Source organism: Notothenia rossii (assembly GCF_949606895.1).
Source record: "Notothenia rossii genome assembly, chromosome: 9".
Taxonomy (NCBI): Eukaryota; Metazoa; Chordata; class Actinopteri; order Perciformes; family Nototheniidae; genus Notothenia; species Notothenia rossii.
In genome coordinates this window covers 12,051,209-12,067,940 of record NC_136907.1, presented here as the reverse complement: position 1 = coordinate 12,067,940, position 16,732 = coordinate 12,051,209, and the positions used below count along the sequence as shown (strand labels likewise).

The following is a 16,732-nucleotide window of genomic DNA, read 5'->3' as shown; positions in this document are numbered from 1 at the left end:
TCAGGTTCAAATGTATTCCCTTTAAAAAGTGGAGTGAGGTGCCATACAATAACACAAGTAAAGCAGGGCTCCAAGTCAGACAATGTGTTGATGAGGATATCACCAAGTTTAATGAGAAGCTGAATAATATTGTGAATTTTGTTATCCATTACATAGAATACAAACTGTAGATGCAAAATGTGAGATCTTGAAGTGTACTTTTTCATTTCTACAATTCAGTAAGTAAGAATGATTTCTAATGTTTGTGTTGCACGATTTTTCCAGAATTTTATGTGATTATACACTTTTCTTATATTATTAAAGAAGCCTAGCTGTGGGAACCGCCTCACAAAAATAATACTAGCAAAAAAGACAATTATTTGTTCCAAGATTGGGAAATAAAGCCGATATAAATCAGTGTAAGTTACTCCAGGCCTGAGGAGCATAGGGCCCGGTCTTGTAACATGGGTGCAATAAGTGCTCCTTTTGCCCGTCTCTCTCATTCTCTCTCACACACACGCACGCACGCACACACACACACACACACACACACACACACACACACACACACACACACACACACACACACACACACACACACACACACACACACACACACCCCCTCGTCAAAATATATATCAGTCATGGTGCCAATTTCTTTTTCACACATTATTTCTGTCACACCGCAGTCGGCTGTACAGGAGATCTAAGCAGAGTCTTCGGAGAGCTCCGGGAGCACAGTATTTGGAGAGCATGTCGCTGATTTTGCGCAACGTGCAGTCACTTCACAATTCATCCGATGACTGACTTCGCTCTCTCGGTTTTTTTTAGATGCCGGGCATGCTCTAACATTTTGGACTGACCAGGACTTTGGCTGAATTATCTTTCGGTTTTTTACAGGGACTTATATCGTGGATCGGTTTGAGACGTTACAGCCGAAGAGACATGAGTGCTGGAAAACTTCTGAGCCTCAGGATGGACGTACCTGTCTTCATTTTGCTTATCCACCTCACTCACACTGAGATGAGAGGTAATATAAGTACTTGATTTTATTTATCATATTTTATTAATAGGATGAATTTTCTATCAGAGAAGGAGGTGAAAAGGCTGCGAGATTTTTCAGTATCATCACAAGGATAATGATACTTTTTTAGGGACTTACTACATATTGAGTTAATTTAAAAACAATAAAACCTTGAAAAGATTTATAATGAATTGTCTAAATGAGATTATTTAGGGTTAATAATTATGACAAAGTTGTTTTTGGTAAACTGTTACATCTCAATCTTTAAAAGGATTTTATTCAAAGTAATTTCCCAAACACCATGGGGTAGAGCAGATACATTTCACATAATTATGAAATTCAAGCCCACTCACACCCCATCACCTCCCAGCCTGTGACTCATTTTCTCTCCTTTAGTGTCAAAATGTTTCATGAATGAGGATTTATTTTGGAAACAAAACGAAACACTGAGTGTTGAGCAGCTAGACAGGGACAGATATTCTGTATTGTTTTGTTCCAAATCGGGAAACGAGCTGTGATTGCTGGAACAATAAGTATGCAGAAATTAACACTCCTTTTGATGGACTCCGAAACGGGTGTTATTCGGCTTGGTAATTGAAAATGGCCTATAAAATGTATTTGCCTTCTTAGACAGTTACAATGATCATTATATAATGGTAATAAAAGATTATAGTTGTATTACATTATTGTGACACTCCTGCTCAGTGAGGAATCCTTTTAAATAATTGTATATATAATTCACTGAATTAATTTTTCCAAATATTCACAATAAATCTAATATTTTCCATCAGGGCAATGGAGGAGAGCTTAAATTCAGTGTCAGGGTTTTAAAGCATCAGAGTCACAACTGCTTTACCGTTTTCTAAGACTGATAGTCAGACAGAGTCCCATTCAGGTTCATCTCAACAGACACTGAGCCAATTTATAATGAAATATATGTCAGATAACATCAGATTACCCAGACTATTGCTCACATCAAGTATTTTGTGTCTGCAGGGAAAGGGGCAAGTTAGCGTACCAACAGGAGATTTAGATTTTTCTGAGCCTCAAGCAGAGATTCCAGAGCAGCAGAGACCGTAGAGCGGAGAGCAAGATTCTTTACTGGTTGCCTGCAGGGTAACTCAATCCTTTTACAGTACACATTTTATTTGTGACGTTGACACTGAGTGTCAGTAATGATGCAATCAGAAGCATCCTTCAGACTGAAGGGCCATATCGGCCGTATCAGATTTTTTGCTTCCAGTCTCGATATGTGAATGTTTTTTACCTCAGGCTCTCAACGAGGCGTTGTGTCAAACTGAATCTGCTCTTTGCGGCTGGAAAGCATCTTGAGGGACTGGTGCACTAATACAAAGTTTTATTTTTCTATTGTCTCTATTCTGCATGTGTAGGTGGAAGCTTTGCCAGACAGTTTTTAGTTAATGTCATATTTGCAATAGTCATGTATTTTGTTTATAAAACACAGTAAGCAATTAGAATATAAAACACCTGGCAAACCGACCAATTTACTTTGAACAGACTGTGGAGAGAGAGTTAATCTGTCATTGTCAGAACAACACAACACACCATCTGCACCACCACAAAAAGCAATAGTTCAACCCTGCAGATGTAGACATGGTGATGACGCCACACACAAAGAATAATGTAGCAATAGCGACTGCACTTTTAACACACCTGCATACAATGAGTGGTATAGCTACTTTTTTTTTTTTTTTTAATAGTTAAAGATTGACTTCTAACAATAAAGCCAGGCAACTTTATCTATCTGTAAGTTGTCCTCCTCACACTTGAGTGTGTAAGGAGTGAGTACAGAAAGATATAGCCAAATTATATAAGCCACATCAATATGCATTAATATGGATTTACCACTGAATTGGCTACTTCTCCTACACATTTTGAGCAGTTTTCAACAAATTCAGAACAAAACATCTCTGGAGCAAGTCAGAGAAAATTTATTTTTGGCTGAGTGACAAATGTAGCAGGATAATTTAACTATAAAATAAGTCTCTCCCTCAACCCCTCGTTACCCCACTCTGTCTATAAAATGTAATTCTGTGCGAAACGATGAACAAACAACACTATTACATTCAGTGTTTTCACCCAAAAATATATATTTTAAATGTTTACTACAGCTTCTGCCTGTGTCAGAAACATTGTGAGACTAAGCTCAAAGTGATGGTTATCAATAGCTATGCATCAAACATTGCTGGCTTGGCACTTATTTGAATGAGTTGGCAGAAGACACTTTGGCCGCTGTGAGACCAATTCATAAAATCACTTGCCATAAATAGAAAGACAAAACACATAGTGGGGCTGCTAATTAACATCCATGTGTCCAGAGGTAATCAAATATTTACTCTGGTGGATCTGTTTTCTCATTGCTATTATGTCATGGACAGTGATGGACATTTTCTCATCTTTGGCAAACAGTGATGGTCATAGAGGTTTCTCTTTTCATTCACTTCTCATAGCATGTAGGCCTTCCCTTGAGAAAGTTGTTCTTTCTCTGCAGTTTTCCTTTTTTAAGAATGCTGTGCTTTTCGTTGCCTATTCAGCATGATGGCTATACTGATGTTGCGAGTAATAATCACAAAATTCACACAATATGTTGTTGTGCTGGCTCTATCCCCCTAGCGCATTGGGTTTGAGACAAATATTTATTGTAGAGGTAAAGTGCTGACTCAGCTTTGAGGGTGTTTACATCAACTTGAAGTGATCAGTTGGGAGTTTTAGCCCATTCAAAGTAAATGTAAGCACTTTAACTATGTGCTGAATTTTAAATCTAGTAACGGTCCAATTACATGTGTTTTGCACCGTTCTTTCAATCACAACTGTGAGCCAAAATGCAGGAAAATAAAGTCGGGGAAAGCCTTGAAATGCCTTACTGTGTTTACTGTGTAAACATGATATATGGGTAAAATATAGATTGATGCAGACTGTTTGGGGACATTACTGCAGGGCTCTAGAATAAATTGCCTATAAAAATAGATTAATCCCCCAACAATGGTACATGAGACACTTTGGGTGATCTTTCATGCTAGAGAGAAGGGAAACACATTTCAAATTGACCACAAGCAGTCTAATTTAATAGTCCTGCACATCTAAATTTGAGTTTGTGTTCTGTTTTTTTTAGTGGCTTAAATGGTTATATTGTGAATGATATACGACTGTGATCACTGTGGCAAGACTCAGCATTTATTTGTGACTTCTGCTGTGGGATTTAATGTGTGTAGGTTAAAACAAAAACAAACAAGACTTAAAGGCCTCTTTGAGGGAAGACACTGATAAAAAAGACACAAGTCTGAGATCAAACAGGAGCATAAAATGTTGTTTTTCAAAGTGTTTGATTCAAATGTTGCAGACCGGCTTTGTCTAACCAAGTGTAGCATTCAAGAATCTCATTTTGACATTGTATTAGCAGAAACACTGGCTTTGAACTACGGTCAACGCAGAACAATAAGTCCTGATATAACCGCTGAGTTCCCGTAAATCAGAGACAAAACATGAAAAACCAAACTCAGATCTTTTTGTCTTCCTCACCATTAAGGCAACAACTTTTTCAGTTCTCTTACACACTTTCTTCATTAAAAAAAGAGAGTTTCTTAGGATAGGGTTTGATAACTTCTGTTAATGTTATGTTAGCATAATGAGAGAGTTAGTGCTTTGCAGAACTTCCACCATGTCAGAAGTTAGCTTAAAGAAAGTGTAAAAAAGTAGTGATACAAAAAAATGACCACTTGAGAAATCCTCAATGAAAAACAAAACTATTCTCACCTGAGAGACTAACTTGTACTAGAGTTGGTTGATTCCATAATAATATAAAAGTGTATTCTGTAAAGAGATGTCACAAACGAATGCTCATCTGTCTCACTGTTCCCAGCTCTGGTCCTCCTCAGCAGCTCCTTGTTACCAATTTGTGTTATTCTTTGCTGTGGGTCACTTACCTGGAAATGTCTCATAAATAATGCACCTTGAAGGATTCATGAAAAACGTTTAAAGACAAAATGACTGACATAAATGAGTCCTCTGTTAATCAATTTACAAACTATGAACATCTCATAGTCAAGCTTAATGAATCAGAGCATTTTTATAATATATCTGTCTGTGTTTTGTTTTGTCTTGTCTTTTTCTGTCTTTGGTTTCCTGTTTTTTTTTTTTTGAGAAGTGTTCACCCCCTGTCTTGCCTGTTGCTTTCTGTTTGTGTTCCCTCCTGTCTGATTACCCGATTGTGTTCACCTTGTGCCCCTGTGTTTTCTCCTCCCTCCTCACCTGTCTCTTGTTTCTTTGATTAGTCTTGTGTGTATTTAAGTTCTGGTTTTTCTGTCTGTCATTGTTAGTTCCTTGTTTGTCTTGACTGTGTTCACGGGGAAGTGTTTTGTTTGTTCTAGTTAACCTTTAAATAAAGGTATTTATCTGTGAAATCTGCATTTGGGTCCTGCCTGCTTCACTCACCCTGACAGAAGGAACTAACCAAAGATGGGCCCAGCAGATCCATTTGAGGTGGATTTACTTAATTTTACCTTTTCATTGTCTTGCTGCTACGGTAGGTGGAGGGGAGCGTCCAGTGTTCAGCAAAAAGAGGCTGCTCTGGCAGAGGCACACCAGGTGGCAACAGCGGAGCCATGTTTAGTGAAGTTCTTACCTGACTGGATTTTGGACTTCCTCTCGACATGTGATTCCCGGCCTGCTAGCCCCAGGCATGCTAGCCCCCTGCCTCCCAATTCCCTACCTGACACCATACGTCTCGGTTTGTTCTGTCTGGAGTCAGCCCCTGCTTCTTCTCCATATCCTGCTACTGTCCAGGAGCCGTTCTCGGGTACTCGTCTGGCTTTTTGAGGTCCACGGAGCCTCCAAAAGGCTCCTAAGAGAAGGAGTCACAAGTTCAGGCTAGCAGCCCGAGCCCCTGAAGCCATCCTTTGGGCTCCGGTACAGGCCCCAGCAGCCATGGTTCCGGCTCCAGTACCGGCCCCAGCAGCCATGGTTCCGTGCTCCAGTGCCGGCCCACATGGCCATGGTACCGTGCTCCAGTACCATCCCACACAGCCATGGTTCCATGTTCCGGTTCCGTGCCCAGCAGCCATGGTTCCGGCTCCAGAACCAGCCCATAGGGCCATGGTTCCGGCTTCAGAACCGGCCCACACAGCCATGGTTCCAGCCCCAGTTTCGGCCCCTGCTGCCATGTTTCTGGCTCCAGTTTTGGCTCAAGTACTGGCTCCCCGGCCGACGCCAGCCCCCCGTGTCATGTCAGTGGTTCGGCCCACCACTTGAGAGGGGACTCGAGAGGTGACAGCTCCTCGTCACCCGTTGGCTCTCCGGCCAACGCCAGCTCCCCGTGTCCTGTCGACGTACCGGCCGACTCCAGCACCTCGTCTCCTGTTTGCTCTCCGGCCGACGCCAGCTCCCCGTGTCCTGTCAGCGTTCCGGCCGACTCCAGCTCCCTGTGTCCTGTCGGCGTAGCGACCGACACAAGTCCCCTCTCAAGTTCCCTCTCGAGTCCCCTTTCAAGTCGCCTCTCGAGTTCCCTTTCAAGTCTCCTCTCGAGTCTCCTTTCGAGTCCCCTCTCGTTCCTTCTCAGGTCCCCTCTCTAGTCTCTTTTCGAGTACTCTTTCAAGTCACCTCTCAAGTCCCGTCTCTAGTCCCTACTCAATGTCCTGTCTCGTTCGGGGTCCCGCCGACTACTGTTCTGCCGGGGTCCTTCCAACCCCATGTCCTGTCCCGTTGGGGGTCCCGCTCACTACTGTTCTGCCGGGGGTCCTGCCAACCCAATATCCTGGTCCGTTGGGGGTTCCGCTGGGGGTCCTGCCAACTCTGTGTCCTGTTTAGTTGGGGGTTTCTGCTGAGGGTCCTGCCAACTCCGTGTCCTGTCCTGTTGGGGGTCCCGCCGACTACTGTTCTGCCAGGGGTCCTGCCAACCCCATGTCCTGTTCCGTTGGGGGTTCCGCTTGGAGTCCTGCCAACTCTGTGTCCTATTTCGTTGGGGGTCCCGCCATCACCTGTCTTGCCGGGGGTCCTGCCAACTCCATGTCCTGTTTCGTTGGGGGTTCCGCTGAGGGTCCTGCCAACTCTGTGTCCTGTCCTGTTGGGGGTCCCGCCGACTACTGTTCTGCCGGGGGTCCTGCCAACCCCATGTCCTGTTCCATTGGGGGTTCCATTGGGAGTCCTGCCAACTCCATGCCCTGACCTTTTGGGGGTCCAGCCGCCACCTGCTCCGCCGGATTTCCTGCCAACACCAGATCCTGTCCTGTTGGGGGTCCCGCCGACACCTGCTCCACCGGATTTCCTGCCAACACCATATCCTGTCCTGTTGGGGGTCCCGCCGACACGTGCTCCGCCGGGTTTCCTGCCAACACCATGTCCTGTCCTGTTTGGGGTCCCGTCGACACCAGCCCTTGCTCCGTCGGGGGTCCCACTGACACCAGCCCATGTTCCGTCCAGGGTCCCGTCTACGCCTGACCCGCCAGGGGTTCCAACAGCTCCTGCTCTCGATCCCAGTGCTCTGGCGATCCAGCTGACAATGGAGGGGTCCCATCGCGGCCTACGCTGCCTTCCTGCCCGTCCTCCGGAGCTGTCCCTACGCCGCCTTCCTGCCCGTCCTCCGGAGCTGTCCCTACGCTGCCTTCCTGCCCGTCCTCCTGAGCTGTCCCGGCGCTGCCTTCCTGCCCGTCCTCCGGAGCTGTCCCGTCGCTGCCTTCTTGCCCGTCTTTGAGCCCGGCCCCTTGAGTTTCTCAGCCGCGGCCTTCGCCCTCGAGCCCGGCCCCCTGAGTCCGAGCCCGGCCCCCTGAGTCCCCTAGCAGCGGCCTTCGCCCTCGAGCCTGGCCCCCGGACTCTTCCAGCCGCTGACTTCGCCCTCATGCCCGGCCCCCTGAGTTCGCCCGCTGTGGCCTTCACCCCTTTTTGAACGCTGCCTTGCCCCTGGGCCGTCCGCCCGAGACCCCCACTATGAACTCTGCCTTGCCCCCGGGCCGTCCGCCTGAGACCCCCACCATGAACTCTGCCTTTTCCCCTGGGATGTCCGCCCGAGTCCCCCTTCTCGGCTTCTGCTGTTCCCCCGGGCCGTCCGCCCGAGTCCCCCTTCTCGACTTCTTCTTTGCCCAGGGATGTCGGTCTTAGTTTGTTCTAGTTAACCTTTAAATAAAGGTATTATCTGTGAAATCTGCATTTGGGTCCTGCCTGCTTCACTCACCCTGACACATTTCTCATTAATATGGGAGTGTAGGCTGTGGGAGTTCAAGAAGACACGGTTTAAGTGGCGTTATTCTCTCCACAAATATAACCTTAAACAATATAAAGGCTGAGTGGTGAACAGGCTCCATTAATGAGGCTCAACATATCATCATGCAACTGAAAGTCAATGTCCCCCCAACATTTGTTTTTGTTTTTAACATGCCTTACTCTTGAGTTTATTGACACTTTGAAATATTTCCTGTGAAGTTTTGCTTTCAACTTATGAGTCACACTTTTCCCTTGAACTGAATGTAGACAGCTGAAATGTGACGATTTTGTGAGAATAACCCATTTCATCTCACTCTCTTTTGTCCATCTCTCCCTCAGCTCTCTTGGGCAACAAGCAGGAAGTTGATGATAGATGCCCACTCGGCCATTTCCCATGTGGGAACATGAGTGACTGCCTCCCACAGGCTCTTCAGTGTAACGGACACAAAGACTGTCCCAATGGAGCTGACGAGCGCCGCTGTTGTAAGTGGGGTTTTTTTACATTAAAATGCAATGTCATTTGAGACTTGTCTCATCAACATATACAGGATGGGTAAGTTAATGTTTTTGCCGGAGAGAGATGCTCCAGAATGCACTTCACAACAAATACTCCACATGTCTTACTTCATTATACCAAGAGCAACAAAAGTAGATTCTCTCATTTAAAACTGCAGGGCAAAGGATAAAATAGAAAATATAACTATTGTGTAAAATACGTGAGAACAGAGATTCAGATCAAGCACATTGTGACCCCTGGTTCTTTCCGACTAGTTAAAAGTCCCCAAGGTGATCAGCAGGAAGTGGAAAAGCATGGAAAAGATGTGCTCTTTGAAACATGTTCCGTGCACATGAGCCATCAAGAGGGATTTATTAAGTACATATTAACTTCCCTAAAAACATGAATATAAGAGGATTTTCTAACAGGATCCCATTTGACGACCCTTCAGGTTCAAAGTGCAATTAATTAATACATCGTAAATATGATTAATGTACGTTACACTTGCAGTTGTCACAGATAATGTGCCTCAACAGGAGACGCTACCCACCAGTATTTCCACCACACCGGACCTGTAAACCTTCTACTCCCAGCGATCCAAAGCTTTTGTGCTAGCAGGGTAAACAAAACCATTACAGAGCTAACGGCTAACACCCTGACAGGAAAGGGAAATCCAGAAAAGTGTTTTCCATAAAACTTGATCCAGTTTCAACACACTTAACTTTTTGCCGTAAAGCCTTGGCAGAAGAGTGGATAGTTGCCCAAAAAATGAAAGGTTGGCATCTCTTTGGAGTTCTTATTGCTGAAATTCACCCAGAATCAAGTTGTGGATACAGCTGTCTCTTTGTAAAAGCAAGAGCCACAACTGGGGTTATTTACAGTCTTAAATTAAGAACACTTTGACAGTTTGTGCCTTCCTCTATTCACAGGAGAACAAGCTCTTAGTCTGTCACTCAAAACATAAAGGCATCTTTTTCAGTTAACTATATTTTGACAGTTTAATATAATGATGTGCCACCTGTGACTTCCCGGTCAACGAGTGGATTCCAATGAATGTCATGATAAATCAGATTTATGTAAATCTGGTTTCTGAACCGTAACAGCCCCTTCAACTTTAACATTAAATAAGATTAAGAATTGAGGATGACAGACGTGTTCATAAACCAAAGGCACTAGCGGGAGATGATTATACACTCAGCATGTGTTCACAGCAGGGGTCCTTGTAGATTTAGCCCAGGGTAAAAGGTGATTCAGATTTTTACCCAGTATTCCCTCCATTTTATGCAAACATTTCAATCTACTTATTCTGTGATTTTAGAAGCAATTTAGTCAAAAAAATATTGTTTTGAATATTTTTTTTAAGCAATTTTGGCATTTGCTAGTTGCTAATATTTCACTTCAATACAAACACTTTTTGACATTTTAGTTAGGCGATACCTAATGTGACGTATGCACAGACATACAGTATATGGAAAAAACAACGAATGCTATGCTTCCAGAGCAAATCTTGCTTTCCTGTGACCTCTGCAGCTCCTTGGCCATCTGGGGCTGAGCTGCTGGAGAGAAATCTTGTCACGATCATATTTTGCAATCTCCAAAACTGTGAACCCTCTAATAAGAAGCGAAAAGGCTGAATATGAGAAAAAAGTAACACTGTCAGCATCAGAAAAAAAAGATGTATTAAACGATAGAGGTTTAATATTTGAAACACATTGTTTACATTACCATTCAAGGCCAATCTCCTTATCTATTGAACAGTATATCTATTGTGTCAAGAGTTCACATTTTGAAAAGCAGCTTATTAGCTTTCTGAGATTTGTATTGGAAAGACAGCTGTTGGCTTCATATTTAATCAATCAATAAGTGTTTCATCACTGGAGGCCCATACCAGACTCTTTTAATCTGATTTGCAATTTTAAACTAACTGCAGGGTGAAAGTAAAAACATATGTTTCATATCAGCTAGCTCAATAAGAAGCACAAATGAGTCTCTACTGTATTAATTATCCTCTTTTCCATCTTCCAATTTGTGCAATATGGCCTAATCAACAAGAATGTGAGGAGTTAGACGTACCTAATGTACAGTAAGCATCTTCCTCATTCTCTAATGTATATCGGCTAAACATCTTTAATAGAGTTCTTTGTACATGACAACTTTTAAACACTGTTGTACTTGTTTCTGTGGACTCAGCATCGGCATACACCACGGGGAATTTCATATAATTGTTGTGTGGGATAAAAAGCAGTTTTCTCAGCGTGTGTGTCCTCCTGCAGAGCTGCGTGTCTCCTCAGCTGCAAATGAACTGCTATCTAATCCAAGCTCCGTTCTTTGAGATGTACACACTGTTATATTTTAGTCACAGAAGAGATACTAAACTTTAACGCTGACATGGAGCATGGGGGTGTACTCTCATTGACCTAGGGAGGCGTATGGCGCAGTGGACTAGTGCGTTAGTGTTCTGATCAGGGGAGCACAGGTTAAAACCCCATTGCAGTCAACATGTCGTTGTGTCCCTACTGAGCAAGACACTTCTCCCCAAGTTGCTCATTATCGAGATTAATGATTTGCTGTTGAGTAACGATAGTGCTGTCAACTAAAACCCAGAAAGTTGCTTGAACAACAACTGTGGAAAAAACCATTTGGCAGCACATGAAGCAGGAGATAATGTATTAAAAGAGCAGCTTAAAGAGTCATTTCATGAATTTATTTGGAATATTGTGCACGACAAGGAAAGCTAAGGAGATCAGTGTTTTCAGAGGGCTCTGTAGATTTAATGGAAACCCAGAATATGACACTCAACGCAGGGTCTTAGGATCTGTCAAAAATGATTTAACATAAGCTTTGGGCTCTGATAGGAATCCTTACTCATTGAAATATGTTCTTAGGCTTAGGGATACACTACTGTGTGATATATTCAGTGACATGTTATGTACAAAACAAGAAGGAACAATAGGCACGTTCACACCGCATTACTTTTACTGCTAGAGAGCAGGGACTTTCGTGGGAGAAAAAGGTTCCTGTGTCTGATTGGCTGGGCAGAATGCAAACCACGCCCCGTCAAACTCCCAAAAACGTTTGTGAAGCCGCCATTTTATTATCATTATTAGCATTAGCATTAGCCCAGCGCAGAAACGCAGAGAGACTAACTTATGACAACACAAAATAAAACATGGGAGCGGTGGAGATGAGGAGGTGTCGGCGTTCTGGCCGTTTACTCGGAAGGCTTCAGTAGAAGCCAGTCCCTAACTCCGGGGACTTCCGGCCGGGTATTTTGGGCGGCAGTATACGGCGTGAAGTTGTTTGCGGCCTGCCAGTAAACCCAAAGCAGAAGAAGACGAAGTGACGTCAGCGGCTTCATTTGCCTAATCCTCCCTCAGGGATTTATTCCGGTTTGAACGCGATCTGTACTTAGTTCATGAGAACTAAAGAGTTCTCATGAACTAAGTTCTGATGAACCTTTGTGGGAAAAGTACTGCGGTGTGAAAGCGCCTAGTGTAATGAAATAAAAATGAAGGGTATAGAGTGAGCCGTTAAGCGAGCATGGCTGACTATTACTTTTCTTTTTACAGAACAGAGGGCAATTTCATGTTGTCTTTCAATATAGTTGACAAAATGATTGCTATATTTCACCATATGAACTATGACACAAAAAGGGTTTTTTCTGAGAGTTTTAAACCCCAAAGCTTTGACCCTTAAGCAAAGAGGAACAGCCATCCATCACATCTTCTCATTATCACCAGTGACTCTTCATAGCTTTTATCTATGTTCACATGCAGCCTCCAGCCTCAGGGAGGTTTGGACTGGCAGCAGATTGAAGGCTGTGGTTGGAGTGCAAACAAATGTGCTGGCTTACTGTCAGGGACAACATGTTTCACAGCTCCAGTCAGGCTCTGGTTAATGCCTTTGGTGCAAAATCTGTCTTTTATTAGACAACATTATGTGATCGAAGCCTCGTTCAGATGTTATATGTTATGGATAGTTATTATAAGCTTCTGTTGTTTAGTAGCGAACGTGTTCATTGCTGTTAACAGGCATGCGAAATGCCAGTTACTTTTCTAAGTAAAATATCTTTATGTAAAAAGTCTGGAGTTATGTTTTCGTACAATTTTTTACATTCCAAAACCTTGATTCTCAGGCAACTAGATTATTAAATTCAACAACATTTTGAATCAAACTACATCCCATTTTTAAATAATTCGAACAGTAATTAATTCAAATGGATCATAACCTCATCCAACTGCAATAAATGAACAAGATAATATGCCTCGATGAAGGATTATCTTGTGCCTACCATCTGTAGCCTTTGCTCCATCCGTGTGAGTGATCGTCACTGGGTGTAATCTGTCTGTGCAGATACTATTGTCCTTGTTTGGCTTTGCAGGGGACAACTACGGCTGGGCGGATTCATTTGGTCGTACACTACAGGATGCCAAACATGTGGAACAGTACCTCCTAAATGAGTGTTGTAAGTGTGTGCGTAAACAATATGCATGCTTGAATGTGTTTAAGTATTTACTTTTGTATGAATATCTGTCTGTTATTGCTTTGATAAAATAAGGATCCTTACATTATGCTTTGTAAATGTTTATCAAATATGAGGATCATCATTTGATAAAGTAAAAGCTTGAACCATAAATACTTAAAGGGGCGCTATTATGCTCATTTTCAGGTTAATATTTGTATTGTGTGATATGTTTACATACTTTAATGTTCAAAAAGGTCTTTATTTTTCTCATACTGCCTGTGCTGCAGCACCTCTTTTCACTCAGTCCACTCGGATTGGTTAGCTGGCCGGCTCTGTTGTGATTGGTTAACCACTTAGAGGTTTCCAGGACCTTAGCCTCACGTACAATATGTTGTCGAGCTGCAGTGCTACATAGTGATTTTATTATGTCACAGAAGTAAACCAAGGCGGCGTTTCAGGCAGTGGGGGAGAAAAAGTCCCTCGGTCGTGAACTTTGGGATGTTAGCCTTTGCAGACCATTTACTGTACATGCACAAAAACCTACACAACACACTCAAGTAAAAAAGAGAAAAGCACAAGAAGCATAAAGCATATCACTGTAGGGCCCTGGTAATAAGTAACAGGCATTTTCAATTTCAACAACTGTTCGATGATGACAATAATTTCTGCACAATCAAATGTTTCATGTTGTCTCCCAAAGGAACACTTACATCACTTTTTAACATTCTGTAATAACCTTCCATAATAAGAAACCATGAATGCATGTTTCAAGTGTGTGTATGTGTGTGTAGTGTTGCAGGAGTATCCGGAGAGTTGTGACTGCAAACAGACAGATGTGGTGTGTGTGGAGGTCAACCTGCAGGATGTTCCTCGGCTTTCTCCTAACGTTACCTGGCTGTAAGTGTCTTCTCATTGTATTGATGTGTGTGTCAGTCTTTGTATACTTGTGTGTGACTACCAGTTGGAGTTTAAAGTGAAATCTCTTCAAAACTTTGATTTTTTTTTCTTTTCACAAAGCTATTTTAGTCCAGAATCTGGCTTCAGCAATGCAGTTTTCAGCTTGTTGTTTATGTTCCTGGAGACGTAGAGGCATAGGCTTTTATAGTCAAAATGTGTAACCCTGTTAGACCCCTGTTAAAGGGAAAAGCACCAAAATCAGATTACATCTATAGCTATGTTTGCCTTCTAATACATTTTTGTATTTTTCAATCATCATCTTTGACCTTTCTTTGATGCCTTGCTGTGGCACCTTCTTGTAGCTCTTTGAAGTGTAAGCTCTGGGGTTAAACATCCCTGATCTGGGGCCGTATTCACAAAGCATGTTATCTTACCGCTAGGAGTGCGCCTAACTCGCGCTAAAACATTTTACGTAGGAGTTTTTTCTTAAAAGTTATTCACAAAGCCGCTGAGACCTACTCATACTAAGGATAAATCACTAAGAGTGGACTAAGAGTGATGCGCCGTTGCTATGGATTACGTCGATTCTCGTGCATGAGTTTAGAAGCGGTCAGTACGGTGATTGGTTGTTCAGAGCAGGCGGTCTCGGTGAAACTCATCCGCAACATCCCACTAACGAGCCCACTAAATCACAGAAAAACAAGGAAATAGCCTAGGCTAGAAATGTATTCCTATCAAATAGTTATGGACAGTGCAGTTAGCAGAATACACGCATGATGACAAGTTTGTGCAGACCACGATAATGACGTTGTATATGCACGTTAAAGAGAGAGAGCAAACAATAAAAATACGTAAATTGCATTAAATCAAGGAGGCAATTAAAAGCACCCTGCAAACTATTATCCAATGAGCATATTTCCAGCACTTAAACACTTTCAATAACGGCCCATACCGCCGTTCAAGTCCCCCTATCATGATGAATGAAAACAATCTGCGTGTTGATGGAATGTACTTTCTTTCTATTGACGAACACGTCCTCATCTTTTGATGGCGCAATTATTTTTATGTGCGTCCCGTCAATAGCACCGACCACACCGGGCATACCTGCAATTGCCATGAAGTTGGCTTTGATCCTGTGTAGTTGTTGATTGTCCAAAGGAAACCGGATAAACTGTTTGATGATATGTGGTCTAGAGAGCGCGTTGATGGTTTGGTTTATGGCACGCCTGACTGATGGTTGCGATATTCCTAAATCGTCGGCATTGCAAAGTTGCATTTTCCCTGTTGCTAAATATTGTAGTGTTGCCAAACATTTTATTTCCGGACTAATCGGGTTATTCCTGTTAGTCGGGGATGTTATTGCATCCCGCACTAATTCCACAACAAGTTTGATACCCCCACGATTTAGCCTATATCTCTTGATCAATTCACAGTCTTCCATTGTCTCCAAAACATTTCGTCTCGCAGCCATTTTCAGATTCTTTGTGAATAGGTCTTACTGAGTTAGGAGTCCTCTCGAGGACTTTTAAGCTCTCCTAAACTTAGGTGCTACTTTTAGGCCTAAAATACTTTGTGAATTACTCTTAGTGAATACAATTAGAAGTCCGAAATGTAAGACTGACACGCCCATTATGTTTAGGAGTTTCTCCTAAATTCGCCAGTTAGGAGCTACTTTTAGCCCTAAGATCCTTTGTGAATACGGCCCATGGTCTGTAAGATTTGCTGAAATGAATGTATTTTAAGTTTTTCTTTCTTATTCAGCACATCAATCCGAAACACTGCTGTGGTCTCTGATTGCTGGCCTGTCAATGTCAGGCAAAAAGAAAGCACAGCACATTGAACCGTTCCACTGAGCCAAAATGTATAATACCAGGAAGATGGAAGGCCCCCAGCGACATGGAATTCTGTTGTTTTTTATGGAATCAATTACACTTGTGCTTTTTCTGTTATGAGCAGCAAAAATGTCTGCCATGAAAAATATCTCTTACTTTTGGGCTGCCCAAAGGTGTATTTTGACCACCAGGCTGTTTCCCCTCGGTCTTCTAGTCATCATATCTACTCAACACCTGGCAATTCTTTTTTAAAACTAGCTTTATCATAACATTCAAGGTCCCAGGTTCAAGGCTTGTATTGTCATGCGTACATGCCTACCGTGTAGTTATGACGGTAAAAATCTTAGGTCACAGGCTCCTCCAACAGTGCAACACAATAAAACAGAAACAATATTGCAAGTAAATACAAAAAGAAAAATAGTAATAAAGTGGAATAGTGCAATAAGAGTCTATATGCAAGTGACTGGATATTATATATTAGATAAATCATGTCTAAATTGCAGCCAGATTAATGTTTAATAGTCTTATGGCCTGCGGGATGAAGCTGTCTCTGAGTCTGGTGGTTTTAGTCCGGATGCTGCGGTAGCGCCTGCCAGACGGCAGCAGACGGAACCGTTTGTAACTGGGGTCTTTTATAATCCTGAGGGCTTTCTTCCTGAGCCGCTGGGAGTAAAGGTCCTCCATGGATGGCAGCTCCGTCCTGGTGATGTTCTGTGCAGTTTTCACCACCCTCTGTAAAGCCTTACGATGAAGGGCGGTGCAGCTGCCGTACCAGGCCGTGATGCAGCCAGTCAGGATCCTCTCTATGGTGCACCTGTAGAAGGTCA

The 16,732-nt window shown here is 43.0% G+C and overlaps 1 protein-coding gene across 2 annotated transcripts in view; it reads left to right on the top strand.

Annotated features, from left to right (window-relative positions):
* The first annotated feature begins 886 nt into the window (after nt 1–886).
* The window catches only part of rxfp2a (relaxin family peptide receptor 2a), a 54,043-nt gene continuing 38,197 nt past the window's right edge, over nt 887–16,732 (top strand). The window contains exons 1-4 of one of the 2 annotated variants that reach the window (XM_079649067.1): nt 887–1,009; nt 8,555–8,698; nt 13,093–13,176; nt 13,968–14,073. In XM_079649067.1, coding sequence (XP_079505193.1) covers nt 925–1,009; nt 8,555–8,698; nt 13,093–13,176; nt 13,968–14,073 — 419 coding nt within the window. In that variant the 5' untranslated portion in view covers nt 887–924. Of the gene's footprint in view, nt 1,010–5,196; nt 5,504–8,554; nt 8,699–13,092; nt 13,177–13,967; nt 14,074–16,732 lie in introns of those variants that run through there. The other variant, XM_079649068.1, reaches the window with a different exon arrangement.